The sequence below is a fragment of the Watersipora subatra genome, chromosome 6 (assembly GCF_963576615.1).
Source record: "Watersipora subatra chromosome 6, tzWatSuba1.1, whole genome shotgun sequence".
NCBI lineage: Eukaryota > Metazoa > Bryozoa > Gymnolaemata > Cheilostomatida > Watersiporidae > Watersipora > Watersipora subatra.
In genome coordinates, this window is record NC_088713.1 from 18,774,139 (window position 1) to 18,787,200 (window position 13,062).

Here is a 13,062-nt window from a genome sequence, read left to right on the forward strand (position 1 = left end):
TCAGAGGATAAGTTTGACAGCCTCAGGTTAATATAATGTGGTATGTTGTGTAGAATATGCGGAGAATGATTGGATTTCTGGTGGATGTATAGTGGCTTGTTGTTTGGCTTCGTATAAGGTTGGTATCTGCCATTGTGGAGGTCCATGGTCACGTTTAGGAAATTGACCACTTTTAGGTTGGCATCCACTGTGATTTTCAGTTTATTAGCTTTGAAGATATTACATAGCTTTTATTTTGGTGTTATCTATTTCTCTTGTTGTACCGCTAATTATGCCAAAGCCATCATCTCTGTACAGGCGATAATTGCCTTCAAATTGTTTCTTAATTTGATTAAGTAAAAATAATCCTACAATTTCGCAAGTTTCTGCACCATCATGGCTACCCATAGTGACGTCGAATGTTGAAATACCTTTCTTATACCATGCGTCGTTGTTGTGGACCAGTATGGAGAATTTGGCCTGCAGTATGATATTCATTTCATCCGGAGAGATCTTGATGTATTCAGATGCGTAGTGTAGGGCTGTTAACAGAAGTTCTTTGGTTATTGATGGATAAAACTCTACCACATCAAACATGATGAAACTGTGATTGCTTTTGTAACTGGTGGTACTCTTGTTGTTATTATCGAACCGTTGTAGTACTGAGTTGGTGTTCTGCCATAGGTTAGCGTTGGTTACTTTTTTTACTTGTTGAATGATGTTCTCGAGCAGTTGTTTGACAGAAGATTTTAGACAGAGAATTCCACCAACAATCTGCTCTAAATAAGATTTTTAACCGTAACACCATCAAATTGAGCTGTAGCTGTATGCCCAACGTGGAGTTTATCATCAACAGCCAAAACAGCAAATTATCAAATCTGCCACCAACACCTAGCCAAGATGTACCTACTAAGAAATTCAATTGTAGAAATAATACACAACGTCCACTGAAGGGAGAATGCATGGCTAAAAATATCATCTATCGGGTCACTATTTGAACAATAAACTCTACAGAAACCTACATTCGTTAAACATCAACCGAGTTTAAAACAAGGTTCGGAAACCACACCACATCTTTCCACCACCGCGAAAAAAGTTTGGCGACCGAACTCAGCAAGGATGTCTGGAATTTGAAAGACCAGGATATCCACTACAACATTGATTGGCGTATTATTACCAGAGCCGCAGTCACTTACAACGACAAACATATGTGTAATCTTTGTATTGTTGAAAAATTCTATATTTTATGTAAACCTGAATGGGCGAGCTTAAACAACAAATGCGGTCTCGCTTCCTCATGCCGCCATTTAGGTAATTTTATGCTTTCCAAATTCAAACCATCCTAAAGTTTTAATGTTTTAATCTTTTACCTTTTATTTGATTGTACTGTATTCCTTTATAAGATCCGCAAGACACAAATTACCATTAGTGTCTGATGAGTGCTAAATCTTTTAACATCTTTTTAGGGTGAAACTTTGAGTAATACAGTTTTAATCAAATTTTACACTGCTCTTTTATTATCTATTTTATAGATCAGCTCAGGAAACTATGAGCACTTTTATGGACAACGGGATACAATTCTGATGATTATATAAAAATATATATTATATATTTTATAACAACTTTCCAATTTTTTATATATAAAATATTATATAAAATAATTTATATAGAATATTTTATATAATATTATAAAATATATAACAAATATATATTTTGCACATTTTATATATTTATAAAATATAAAAAATATATATTTTATGTAAAGTATATAAAATATTATATAAAATATTTTATATTGTATACAAAATATAATATAAAAAGTCTATATTTATTAAAAAATATATATATTTTAATAAAAATATAAATAAAATTTATTAAAATATATATATATTTTAATAAAAAATATATATACAATATATTATATACAATATTGCTAGGCTAATTCCACTAATTCTATAAAGACTATAAGAGATTTCAAATACAGACATTGCTAAATTGACACAGTATGGTTGAGTGTCTTCTTTATAACATAAAATTTAAACTATTTATAGCGGTTTACGCTAGGTTCGTAGCTGACAAGTGTATTAAGCTGGAATTGATTCACTGATTTGGAGATGACTCGTTGATGTTTTATTCAGTCAACACCGAAACCGTGAAATCTACAAATGATTAACATATTTAAAAGTTCTTCCACAGCAATATAAAAAATAACGATATTATAGAAATAGAAAATTATCGACACAAACCTTTTGCCGTCTTTGAAAAACACTCACACAGCTAAATCAAGAAGTCAAACGAAACAAATTAGCGATAAATGCAAAAATGTTCTGAACAGAAAAATCGTCAATTAAATCATCAGTTGCGTGTTACTAGTTGAACTTCAAAAGTCATAATGCCGAGCGTGGATGGAAGATAATTGCAGGAAGTGAAGGCGTGTCGAGACACGTCAAAACACGTCGAAACAACCCTTGTGGCGCCTTAGACCCGGATACAGCGATGTTTTACTTAACACAAGACAATAAAATTGGTGAGTTAGTAGAGACAGGAAATGTTAGTAGGGTTCTCTTACACTATTTATCTGTAAGTATTAAAATAAATTGGTTGCAAATGTGTATTTCTAACTAAAAATAGTAATGTTTATTTAACATAATACACATCTCTTAGACATTGAGCAATTCTGTTAGTTTTTTTCAGGCAGATTACTTATATTGAACATAAAAACACTGCTGCCCTAAGGCATTATAGGAACAATTCTTGCTGACTTTAAGGCTGTGGTACAGTCACTGTGTGGTTGAACCATTAGTTTGAATAAGCTTACTGTGTGATTAGTTTTAGCAAATGTATATCTATTGTGGTATATACTAACAACTACATGTAGGTTAGCTGGTCATGTAGATAAGCCAACAAGAGATTGTATTCTCATACCAAACTATATCACTTATGCAGGTTAGCTTCCACGGGAATAACCCAATGAGAAAATGAAATCCCATAACAAATCATACCATTGAACGGATAACTTGTCAGTAGCTTGAGACTGGATGATATTAATAACAGAAACCTGTAAAACGTTTTACTTTTGTTGTTTTCATTTTTCCTAAATCGTTTGGTATTTTAAGGGTATAATCTCTTACTACAAGAAAAGCTGTATGAACCAATTACAAAGAACTGAAAACAACATCAGATATAACTAGAAGCAAATCATACAGATCAACAATTTCATACAATTAGATAATCAAACTCACAGATTACCCATCACTTTTCCTGTAACTGCGCTATCTCTCACAACCCTTTGGTGTACGAGACTATGCTTCTCTGTATCTCTGTACAAACAAGAACTACAACATACGTATTTATTCTGTTTCATCTCAAGTAATGCGCTATTAACTTCCACATACGCAGTGTTGCTCAGCAGAAAAATCTAACTAGAAAAAGTTTTTATACTGAACTAACAGCCTCATTGGTAAACAAAAGAGGCATCATCAGTGTAAGAAAAATTGTTCGGCAGAATCTGTCTATAAGAAAATAAAAAAACGCACCTAGTCTGTCGTATGGTAAAATCATTAAAGAGTTTGCTTTTTGGCACAAAATCATAACGCCATAGTGTATTTAAAGACAATACATTGAGCCTTCATGTTCACATTAAGTAGACGAAAATGAAAAAGCAACAATATTGAACATAAAATAAAGCACTCAATAAGACCACAATGAAAAAGCAGTTGAACAAAAAACTAAAAGATATCAAGATATATACATTCAGTGACTCCATATCCAAAAAACTGTTTTACAGTCCTTTTAGATTTATACTTCTACTGTAGCACTCTTATTGAAGGTTGACTTGCAACAAAATTAACATTACAGTTATTTAGTATCAAAAATTTCACCATGTTTTACTCTGCTGTGTTGTAGGTTCCAAATATATGGAAATGTGATTGCAAGCTCTTAAAAGCTTAAAAGTGAACAGTTAAAAAAACGACCGTAGTTTGGAATTCCTCTCAAAAGGGTTCAAATGTGACGTAGTTGAACACGATGCACTTCTGTTTACTTTTTCATGTAATCTCATTCGTTAAAATATTTTATCAAATAAACTTCACGCATTCAATAAAACCCTGACTATATTCCTTATGCATCTATTTCATTATCAACGTAGTGCCGTCACTTTCAGCACTGATATCTCAAAACCTAGCCTAAAAATCAGTTTAATTTTTTAACATTAGCTTGAGGGGGTGCATATCATCCTTTGGCAAACATAAGGATTCTGTTGGTCACCTGCGATGGTCGGAAAATGCTGCAAAAATTGTTCGGGCCATTTGGCGGGAAATATGGGTCACACGCTCAGATTACGACTAGGTTTTTAGACCAGACTGAAATGAAACTGTAAAGTAGCAAGCATTTATATTTGATGAAGGCTCTCTGGTAAAACCCAAAGTGTTTGTCAAAAACTAGTGCTATGTGGCATTTTATACCGAGCCTTTTATTGGCTTTCCATTTCACAGGTTAACATCACGTGTCAAAACGTAGGCATATGTCATTAAAATAAAGAGATTCCAACCTATGGCTCGCTTTTTTCAACTGCTCGTTTTTAGCTTTTAAAGGCTTGTAATTCCATTTTCCCATATTTTGAACCTACAACACAGCAGAGTAAGACATGGTAAACCTTTTGATACCAAAGAACTGTAATGTAAATTTGGTTGCAAGTCAACCTTTAACAAATAAATAATTATTGATTTCCTCACCAGAAGATCACGTGTGAACATGTATGACAACTACTATAACTAACTAGTCCATGCTCATGCTTCTCGTTCATCTACAGAGACTGTAACTAATACTGACTCTCTCTCTCTCTCTCTCTCTCTCTCTCTCTCTCTCTCTCTCTCTCTCTCTCTCTCTCTCTCTCTCTCTCTCTCTCTCTCTCTCTCTCTTTCCCTCCCTCTCTCTCTCTCTCTCTCTCTCTCTCTCTCTCTCTCTCTTTCCCTCCCTCTCTCTCTCTTTTTCTTTTTCTTGAGTGAAACAAGTACTGAGGGTTGCATTTAGTATCAAACAAAATTAATTAACCCCTCAACGCTTGAACAAACTTTTATTAACCTTTAGTTTTCATGTATATCAATACAGTAATCCTTCCAATGTTGTGGCTGCACTTATTGCAGCTTCAATATGTTGCATGTTTTGGTGGCCTCTATTTAGATACCTATAGCGCTAAACTGTCAGACTTTCCAACAACCATTTTTTGGATTATGCCATACAATAAGCATAAAACCAAAACAGAAAAGGGGTTAAAAGTATTGTATCTAAGGTACAAATAGGCATGAAAATTCTACAAGAATGAAATCCCAGCAGCGATGGAGTTCTTGATGACAGCAATAAAAACAGGATTTCTTCAATAAAGTAGCCCTAAACCACATTTTAACCAGCGTATGTAATTTGAACATCTCTTCTGAAGATAATGTCCATTAATAGTTTTCCATCATTTTGGTGTCCTAATGAGGATTGTCTCTAGAATATTTAGCATTGACTTTGCAATTTTTATATTTCTTTTAGCTAGTTTTATTTAATCTTTCACAGACTAGTTAATATCACATATATTATCAGATCTTGGACAAAATATAAAAGCCCCAGCTGCTTATAATCACATCTTGCATCATATTATCAGAAAGAACCACTATAACTAGAAATTATTGTATCACTAAACACCTATGTATTTATGCCACATGTAGAATATATGTCATGAGCGCTTAACATACACACACAAACGTGCACACACACGCGCGCATGCGCCCACATACACTCGCAAAAATGCAAATTAATTGCAAAAGTTTAGATTACAGTTAAAGGAGTTTAGAATGTTAAATTATAACTAATAATTGAAAAAAGCTAGTTTTCTATTAGCAACTGCTATTTATTACATAATTACTGGCAATTGTGTATAGGTACTATTTGGTTGTAGTATTCTTGTCTACACGGATCAGATAACTTTTCCTATAGTTTCATAGGTTGACTGAATAAATGATGAAGTAAATATATATTTGTTGTTAAGAATATGAATTAATTCAAGTGTATATTGTTTATCTTTACATTATTTTGTTCACTTGTTTAGGTTAGGATCTTTGCATTTCATAGATAAAAAAGTTAACCAGGTCAAGTAGCTAGTAGTCTCTGTTTACAATTTATACAAGTTTATTCAGGGTAAAATAATACACTAGATATGTTGTTTAAAAAGACTGAATCCTGACAAAATTCTTTACATGAAGCGAGTAATAAATGAGTCATAAGCTCAGTGTTTATGTAAATCAGTATCAACTTTGAGAGTCGAGTGTTGAGGATTTTGAATTGCTAATAAGAGAAACCAAGTAATCTGCATCTTTCCTGTTTTAAAGTCAATTTATCAGTATAGCTTTAAATAAAATGATCGAAAGAGCTGCCCAAACACACTTTTAATACAGGATATTATCATACATGTATATGAATTGTGAATAGATGACTGAGAAGTAGGTATTATCATATTTTATGTTGAGTTCACTCTCACCAAAATGCATGGATGTCAAGTGTGGACAATTCCGACACTGTAATTTAGTCAAACCTACTGCGAATACAAATATACCAGCTACTAGCAAATAGATTAGGTGTTGCATAGTTAAGAAGTTGTCTTACTCCAAGTGTTTGAGTAGTGAGCCATACCTTCTAAAAACAGGTTTCGAAAAAGAAAGAATAGCCACTTTCCCTAAAAGTGGCTATTCCCTTTTCACTAAAAACAACTGTGAAGTAGCTGATCCTACTAAGGCTTGTTACCAATAATCCTTTGTCAGCAGCTTGATTTTGTACTTTACTGTTTGCATTTTGAGAAAAAAACTTTAAACCTCCACAGCAATTTTGAACAGTTTGTAAAAACATTCATCTTTAATTCATATTTTGTCTCACTGGAAATGGAGTTATCTTCTTTTATGTGAAGCTACTCCATTTTAGTACAGTGGTTCAGAACTTTTCCCATATTCTTCTGTGAGTTTTATCTGTATATTTCAACAAGGAGCATAAGCTATATTAGATACATCTCAATGACTGTCTAACTTATTGTGGTGAACTTTTTTTAGTTGAATCTCCTTAAAATTGCCTCCCACATAAAACTTCATCATTTATGTCATCCCTTTATTGTTTTCAATAGCTCTATGTTTCACTTTTTATAGTAGCCAATCACGTAAAGAGAGAATAGTTATGTAATTGTGGAACAAAGCATGATATGTGGGAGCTAGTGATAGCAATCTTATCTTGAAATATGTTTATAAGTCCATTGTTTATGAGTTTGGCAGCAGGTGTAACTCTGGCAACTACAATCGCTGACTTTAGTAAGTGATTTAAAAAGTAGAGTTTGTATGACAGTCAATATTTCTTATATATGATCTACAGTCTGTATTCTTCTGAAACACTAGACTATGGTTATCAGCTCCCTGTCCTTTACCACATTGTGAACATTCGGGTTAGTTTACAGTGGGTTAGTTCACAGTGATTCACTGTTATTATAACCCATATTGCTCGGGTACAGAAAATAATGTGTTCGTTAGGTGGTGCTATACTATTTATGAAGTCAGAATCTTTGTGAACTTATTGCTTTTGCATTCTTTAAGCAATAACTGTGAAAAATTCAAGGATTACAACAAAACACAGCTATAACAAAAATATGCATAACAAAAACAATAGAATTAAAACTGGCGCATGTGAATATCGAAAAAAAGGGTGAAACCTAATCACTAATATATGTATATTTAATATCAAGTTTTTTCTCTCTTAATAAATAATTATACAAATAAATACAATAGCTCAATGAAATATAATTTAATTCAGAGAAAAATATTATGAACAAGAACTTATATATAGGTAATATTAAGTTTTAGCAAACCATGTGCCCTAGTAGCCCCCCAGAGGACTCTACCATCAGACCTGATACACATGTCAATAAGTGTATCCTTGTCAGCAAACTCACGGTGAATTATCTCCCCTTTCATCTTACCTATCGAATACATACAACAACTGTTTTGATTATTTCTAAATTGATGATAAAAACAACGAGTAAATCATATTGACCGTGAACTCTAAGTCACTATAGAAACTGAGATACAAAAATAGTATATTACATAGTATTATGAGTTATCAAGTAGATTAGCTATCTGAGAGCAGCTCATTATACATGTAGAAGTAATAGCACAGGTTATCACTGCTAATCACCTCTGTTATGTATAAATTTCTAGCTAAAATGAAATGTACTGGGGAACACATAACCTTGATACAGATGAGTGTGATAGGAGTCGATATTCTGTTTGCTTTCACGACCAACGGTCAAGATCAAGTAAAAACACTTAGTTCTAGAAAGTTCTATAATAGATGCACTGATAAAGAAGGGTAGGATATATCTGCACTGAGCTAGATACACTGTAAGGTAACACAATACTACTCAACTACCAACCGGTATAGGCGGAGAGTCTGATGAGAGATTTGCTGCTATCTGACCACACCCATATATCCTGTCTTGCACCGGAGCAAATACCAATAGGTTCAGACACTGCAGAACTAGTCCATGTCACAGTGTCATCATTCAGACATCTCAGTTGGACCTTACTAGCTTTCCAGTCACTGATAGCAATAGAATCTTCTGGGCAGCTAGCTAGATAGTCAGGAGTACTAAATGAATTGTGAGTAGTGTAAATAGGTGTTTGGTTACGGAGGAAGAACTTTGAGTAGCGATAATCTACAGGATATACAGACAGTCTTCTATTTTCTGAATCTGATACGTACACCATATTATTACCAACTGCGAGTTGACTGATATGATTGCAATCAGGAACCGGCCATCTCTTGATCTCCTGATAACTACTGCTACTAAATACTATAACATGTCTCTTACTACTAAGAGGTTCTCTACAGAGAGTATACATATTTCCATCGTACTCTTGCACAGAGTGAATATTAATATTGTACACTTCTACCGCTCTAATGAACTTTCCCTCACTGTCCAATATATCAAACCCTCCATTCCTTCCAACTGCCAACTGTCCTTTAGATGTCTCTGTGACAGAGTAGCATGGCTTATCCATTATTACTGTACAGCTTTCAATCGTTGGTGTGTTGTCACTCTTCAAAGCTATCAAATATATACAAAGGCATACACTAACACCAAGGAGCAGGTAGATATTGGTTTAAGCATAAAACATACAAAATGTATAACTTACTCTTAATATAAAGAGAAAAATCATTTTTAAAGTTTTCTCTTATTATGCAGACCCAAAGGTGCAAAGGTAATAAAAATACAATAATGGAAGATATTATATAATTACCAAAGTATTGAAACCATTAAGAACTTGTTAAAGACTGGTAGAACTTGTTAATACATGCTAAAGACTTGTAGTCAGTTTGAGTTATTAGTTTGAGTCATACTATGAGTAGGAGTTGCTTACATTTTATAGCTTTAGTTCTTAATGAGAAACTCTATTAAATTCTGCGGTAATAATTTATTGTTAACACTAAAAGTCAAGTTAAAAACTATTAAAGCTGTAAGCTCGGTTTGAGGGGGTCAAAAATATTTTAAATTTTAGCCGATTAATTAATGTTTATAGAAGTGGACTACAGAGATTTATTTTATTTGCTTTATTATTTTTTGATTATCAAGTGATTAAAACTTGTGGTAGCTATTTGGAAAAATTGAATCCCATTTTAAGCAGTTATCATTACATATTCTGTTGGTAAGAAGCCAGAATAATCACTACTTGAATGAAAGCTTAAGACTTGCAGTCATTTTACATATTTACCTGTAATCTAGTTTCAGCAGTTTTAGGTCACAAAAGATTCAAAGTATTTTAAAATAAGAATAGTGGTTTATCACAAAATAACTTAATGGTAAAAAATCTGCACTCAAGTGTTTTTTCGTTAACTTTTGCTGTTAACAAAACCTTATCAAAAACAACTCAAGAAACTTTCAGTTTTATGTGAGCTCAGATCTTATGGTTATGTCTTTTTTTTCCCAGCTGTACACCTACCTGCAGTCATCTGCCAAACAAGCCGAATGTACTCAGTGTCTGACACCTTAGTGATACCAGCGGTGTAGTAGTCAAGAACCGCTTTTTCTCCTACTTCAAGGCTCTTTAGAGACAAAATTTTATGTGAAGTTTTCATCTGTTCATGTTTTGCAAAAACATCAGCAACTGTGTCATCTGAAGCACCTGCTATTTCATGTCTCATCTCAGAAGCCATCTGAGTTCTCTGAGAATAAAATGAATACACTGAGCAAAACTAATGAAAGTAAACAATACATTATCCAGAATTGGAACTGACTGTTACTAAAGTGTATAAACCTACCAGTCTAATACATTGTAGTTATTCAGAGTTTCTTAACAATCTTAATCAGGGAGCTTACATACTCTAAAATACACAGAATTATTGATTGGAATTGTCTCACTCTGTAGTACTTCCTCATTTATAATTTACTACAGTCTTATTTTAGTGACTTTTCAAGATCGTAATTATCTAGCTGGTAGTAGGTCAAACATAATTTTATGGTGCTATTTGCCCATAAAAAAAACAAAAAATACATATAGTCTTAGAGATATATGGTAACCTCAACATTGTTATGTTTATCAAAGCTAAACACTTCACCTGTTTTTAATTAAAAAAAGGCTGCCTGTGATTTGTAGTAAATTCAAAAATTTGAAAGAAACTGAAGTGATTTATACTAACAGCAGTTGTCAATGAGTCAATTTCAGCATTTTTTACTTTCTTCCATTCTTCAAACAGTCTACAGCTCTCCTCCTTTAGTTTCTCAAAGTCAGTCAATGTATGAGATGACTCAGATCTTGTGCAGCTGTTTCTCCGACTGCATCTAAGTAGTAGCAAGTAAACAGTTAATTGCCTTCTCTTGTAACTCAAATAGACAAATATTAATTTTGGCTAATAATCAATTAATAGTGATGCAAAATTGAGCAGATAAAAAGTTAACTTTAGTCCAAAGCATTTGAATAATAAAAATATCAGTGTTACTAATTTATGCAACTTTCACTGGGGGTACCTGTACAGATTGAATATTTTAGCTCTAGTCAAGATACCAATATTTAACAGGGATTAGTCTTACAAGTGATTATTACCTTGTACAGATGAACCCTTGACAGCCTTCACAATACCAGTCAATGGGTCTGGTACATCCAGTTGTTTCACATGGAACTTCTAACAAAGTAATAAACAAACACTGTTATATATTGTAGTGTCTCTGTGTGTCTCTACAATGTAGAGACATAACACCTCTATATTGCTTTATTTATATTGCAATGTACACCATACATTGTAGAGTTCTAAACAAACAAACAAATGTAATATCCAGTAAAGTACAGCAAAACAGGGACAGTACTTTAAAAAAAGGTAAAGCTCAGATTTGTGTGAATCTAGACTTTGCAATAATACTATCTATAACAATAATAAGGCAATCTAACAGTTGCATATAATAATATAGAAATTACAAATGATACTATAACAACTGTTTAGATGCTGACCGAAGAACAAATATACATCTACACCAGGAGTAACACTGAGTCATTATTTCTTTACTTACCATCATGAAGGCTGCATTCCTTAATGGCTGCTTCTAATCTGTCAAACTCTCTTTCAAAGTCAGCAGCCAGTCTACAGAGTGGGTAATCAGAGGGTGACAAGGTAAGTTCATTTCTACAGTATGGACATTTTGGAAGTTCTCTTTTCCTTGTTGCAGTTGCCACTATTGTCTCTAAAATAAACACTGATTCACATAGTTTGCTTACCCACCTTTACCAGAGACTGTCTCTACACTTTCACTATCAACTTGAGCCCAATTTAGGCATGGGTAAGCAATGAAAGTAAAGCATTATAATTATTCATATATACAGCTTATGTAATCATAATTATATAAGTAATACAACACTTAGTTCATGTTAACATAACTTGCGTTTTGTACTCATATTTTCATAAATAATTGTAGAACCTAAAACTTACCTAGACAAGAGAAACACACAGTATTCTGACAAGGAAGAAGCCGGAGTTCTTTTCTCTCTATACAGATGTAGCATACCAAGTTATCTCTCAACTGCTCCACAACATCTGCTCTTGCTGCTGCCATTGCTGATGTTGTTAATCAGTTTGACAAAACAAGTGGATGTACAACAGATTAAGGTTTTAAGCTCAGCAAATATCTCCAGCCACCAAAGCACTAAAAACTCTGTTGGTAGATCTCTTTTCTAGCAGATCGTTTATTTCCGTGGGATTTGTTAACTTATTATTAGCTTTTGCTCTACATTACAAATAATTATTTGCTATATAGTTATCACTTGGTATCAGAGAGGTAAACAGATGAATTAGACTATTTTTACCAGCTGTGGTACCCGCTATGACAATTGAGTGACAAAGATAAACAACAGGACTAGTACTGATTCACCAACCACCTTATTTTACAGAAATACAGTAGAATAACTGTTACAGCAAACTCTTAATTTTACTTGGTATTGTAATCATGTGACAAGTTTGCCTTATTGGTTTTAAACTTACCAAAAGATAAACGGTAAGTTTAGTAGAGCCTTCTTGCTCAGTCACAGCTTACAGAGATGTCATCTTATGTTAACTTAAAAGAGTTGATAGCTGATGTAGTGATATCAACAGAATGCTTAGCGAATCACTCACTGACTAGGATTATGTCATGTAAACACTTTTCATTGGCTCGTTTCCTTTTACTAGAGTAGATTGCTTAGCTTTTTTAAAAGTTTTTCAGCTTGTTATGATTATGATTGAGCCAAGGTACAATTTTGCATTGATTAGAAAAAACAAAGCATCACAAATAAATCTAGATTAGTATCCAGGCACCACAGTACCAGCTTTCAGTATTTTAGAAAAATTGTGCAAATTGACTTCCATGGTGCTAGTAGTAATAATAATAAGATATGAAATAAGTGATAACATTTGATTTAATAATACTTAATAAATTTAGTAACAAGATACTTTATTGCATAGCGATCTTTATTACACGTATTACATGAGGATATCTCACGGAAAAAGCTCAGCTGCCAGCAAATAAGTAACAGTAATAATAAG

The 13,062-nt window shown here is 33.2% G+C and overlaps 1 protein-coding gene across 1 annotated transcript; it reads right to left on the bottom strand.

Annotated features, from left to right (window-relative positions):
• Positions 1-219: 219 nt before the first annotated feature.
• LOC137398092 (uncharacterized) lies at positions 220-12,097 on the bottom strand. The gene is made up of 8 exons (XM_068084199.1): positions 11,974-12,097; positions 11,558-11,728; positions 11,097-11,175; positions 10,693-10,834; positions 9,996-10,218; positions 8,429-9,103; positions 7,865-7,975; positions 220-758 (listed from the first exon to the last, which is right to left on the bottom strand). The coding sequence occupies exons 1-8, from the start codon at positions 12,095-12,097 to the stop codon at positions 220-222; spliced, it is 2,064 nt and encodes a 687-aa protein (XP_067940300.1).
• Positions 12,098-13,062: the final 965 nt, after the last annotated feature.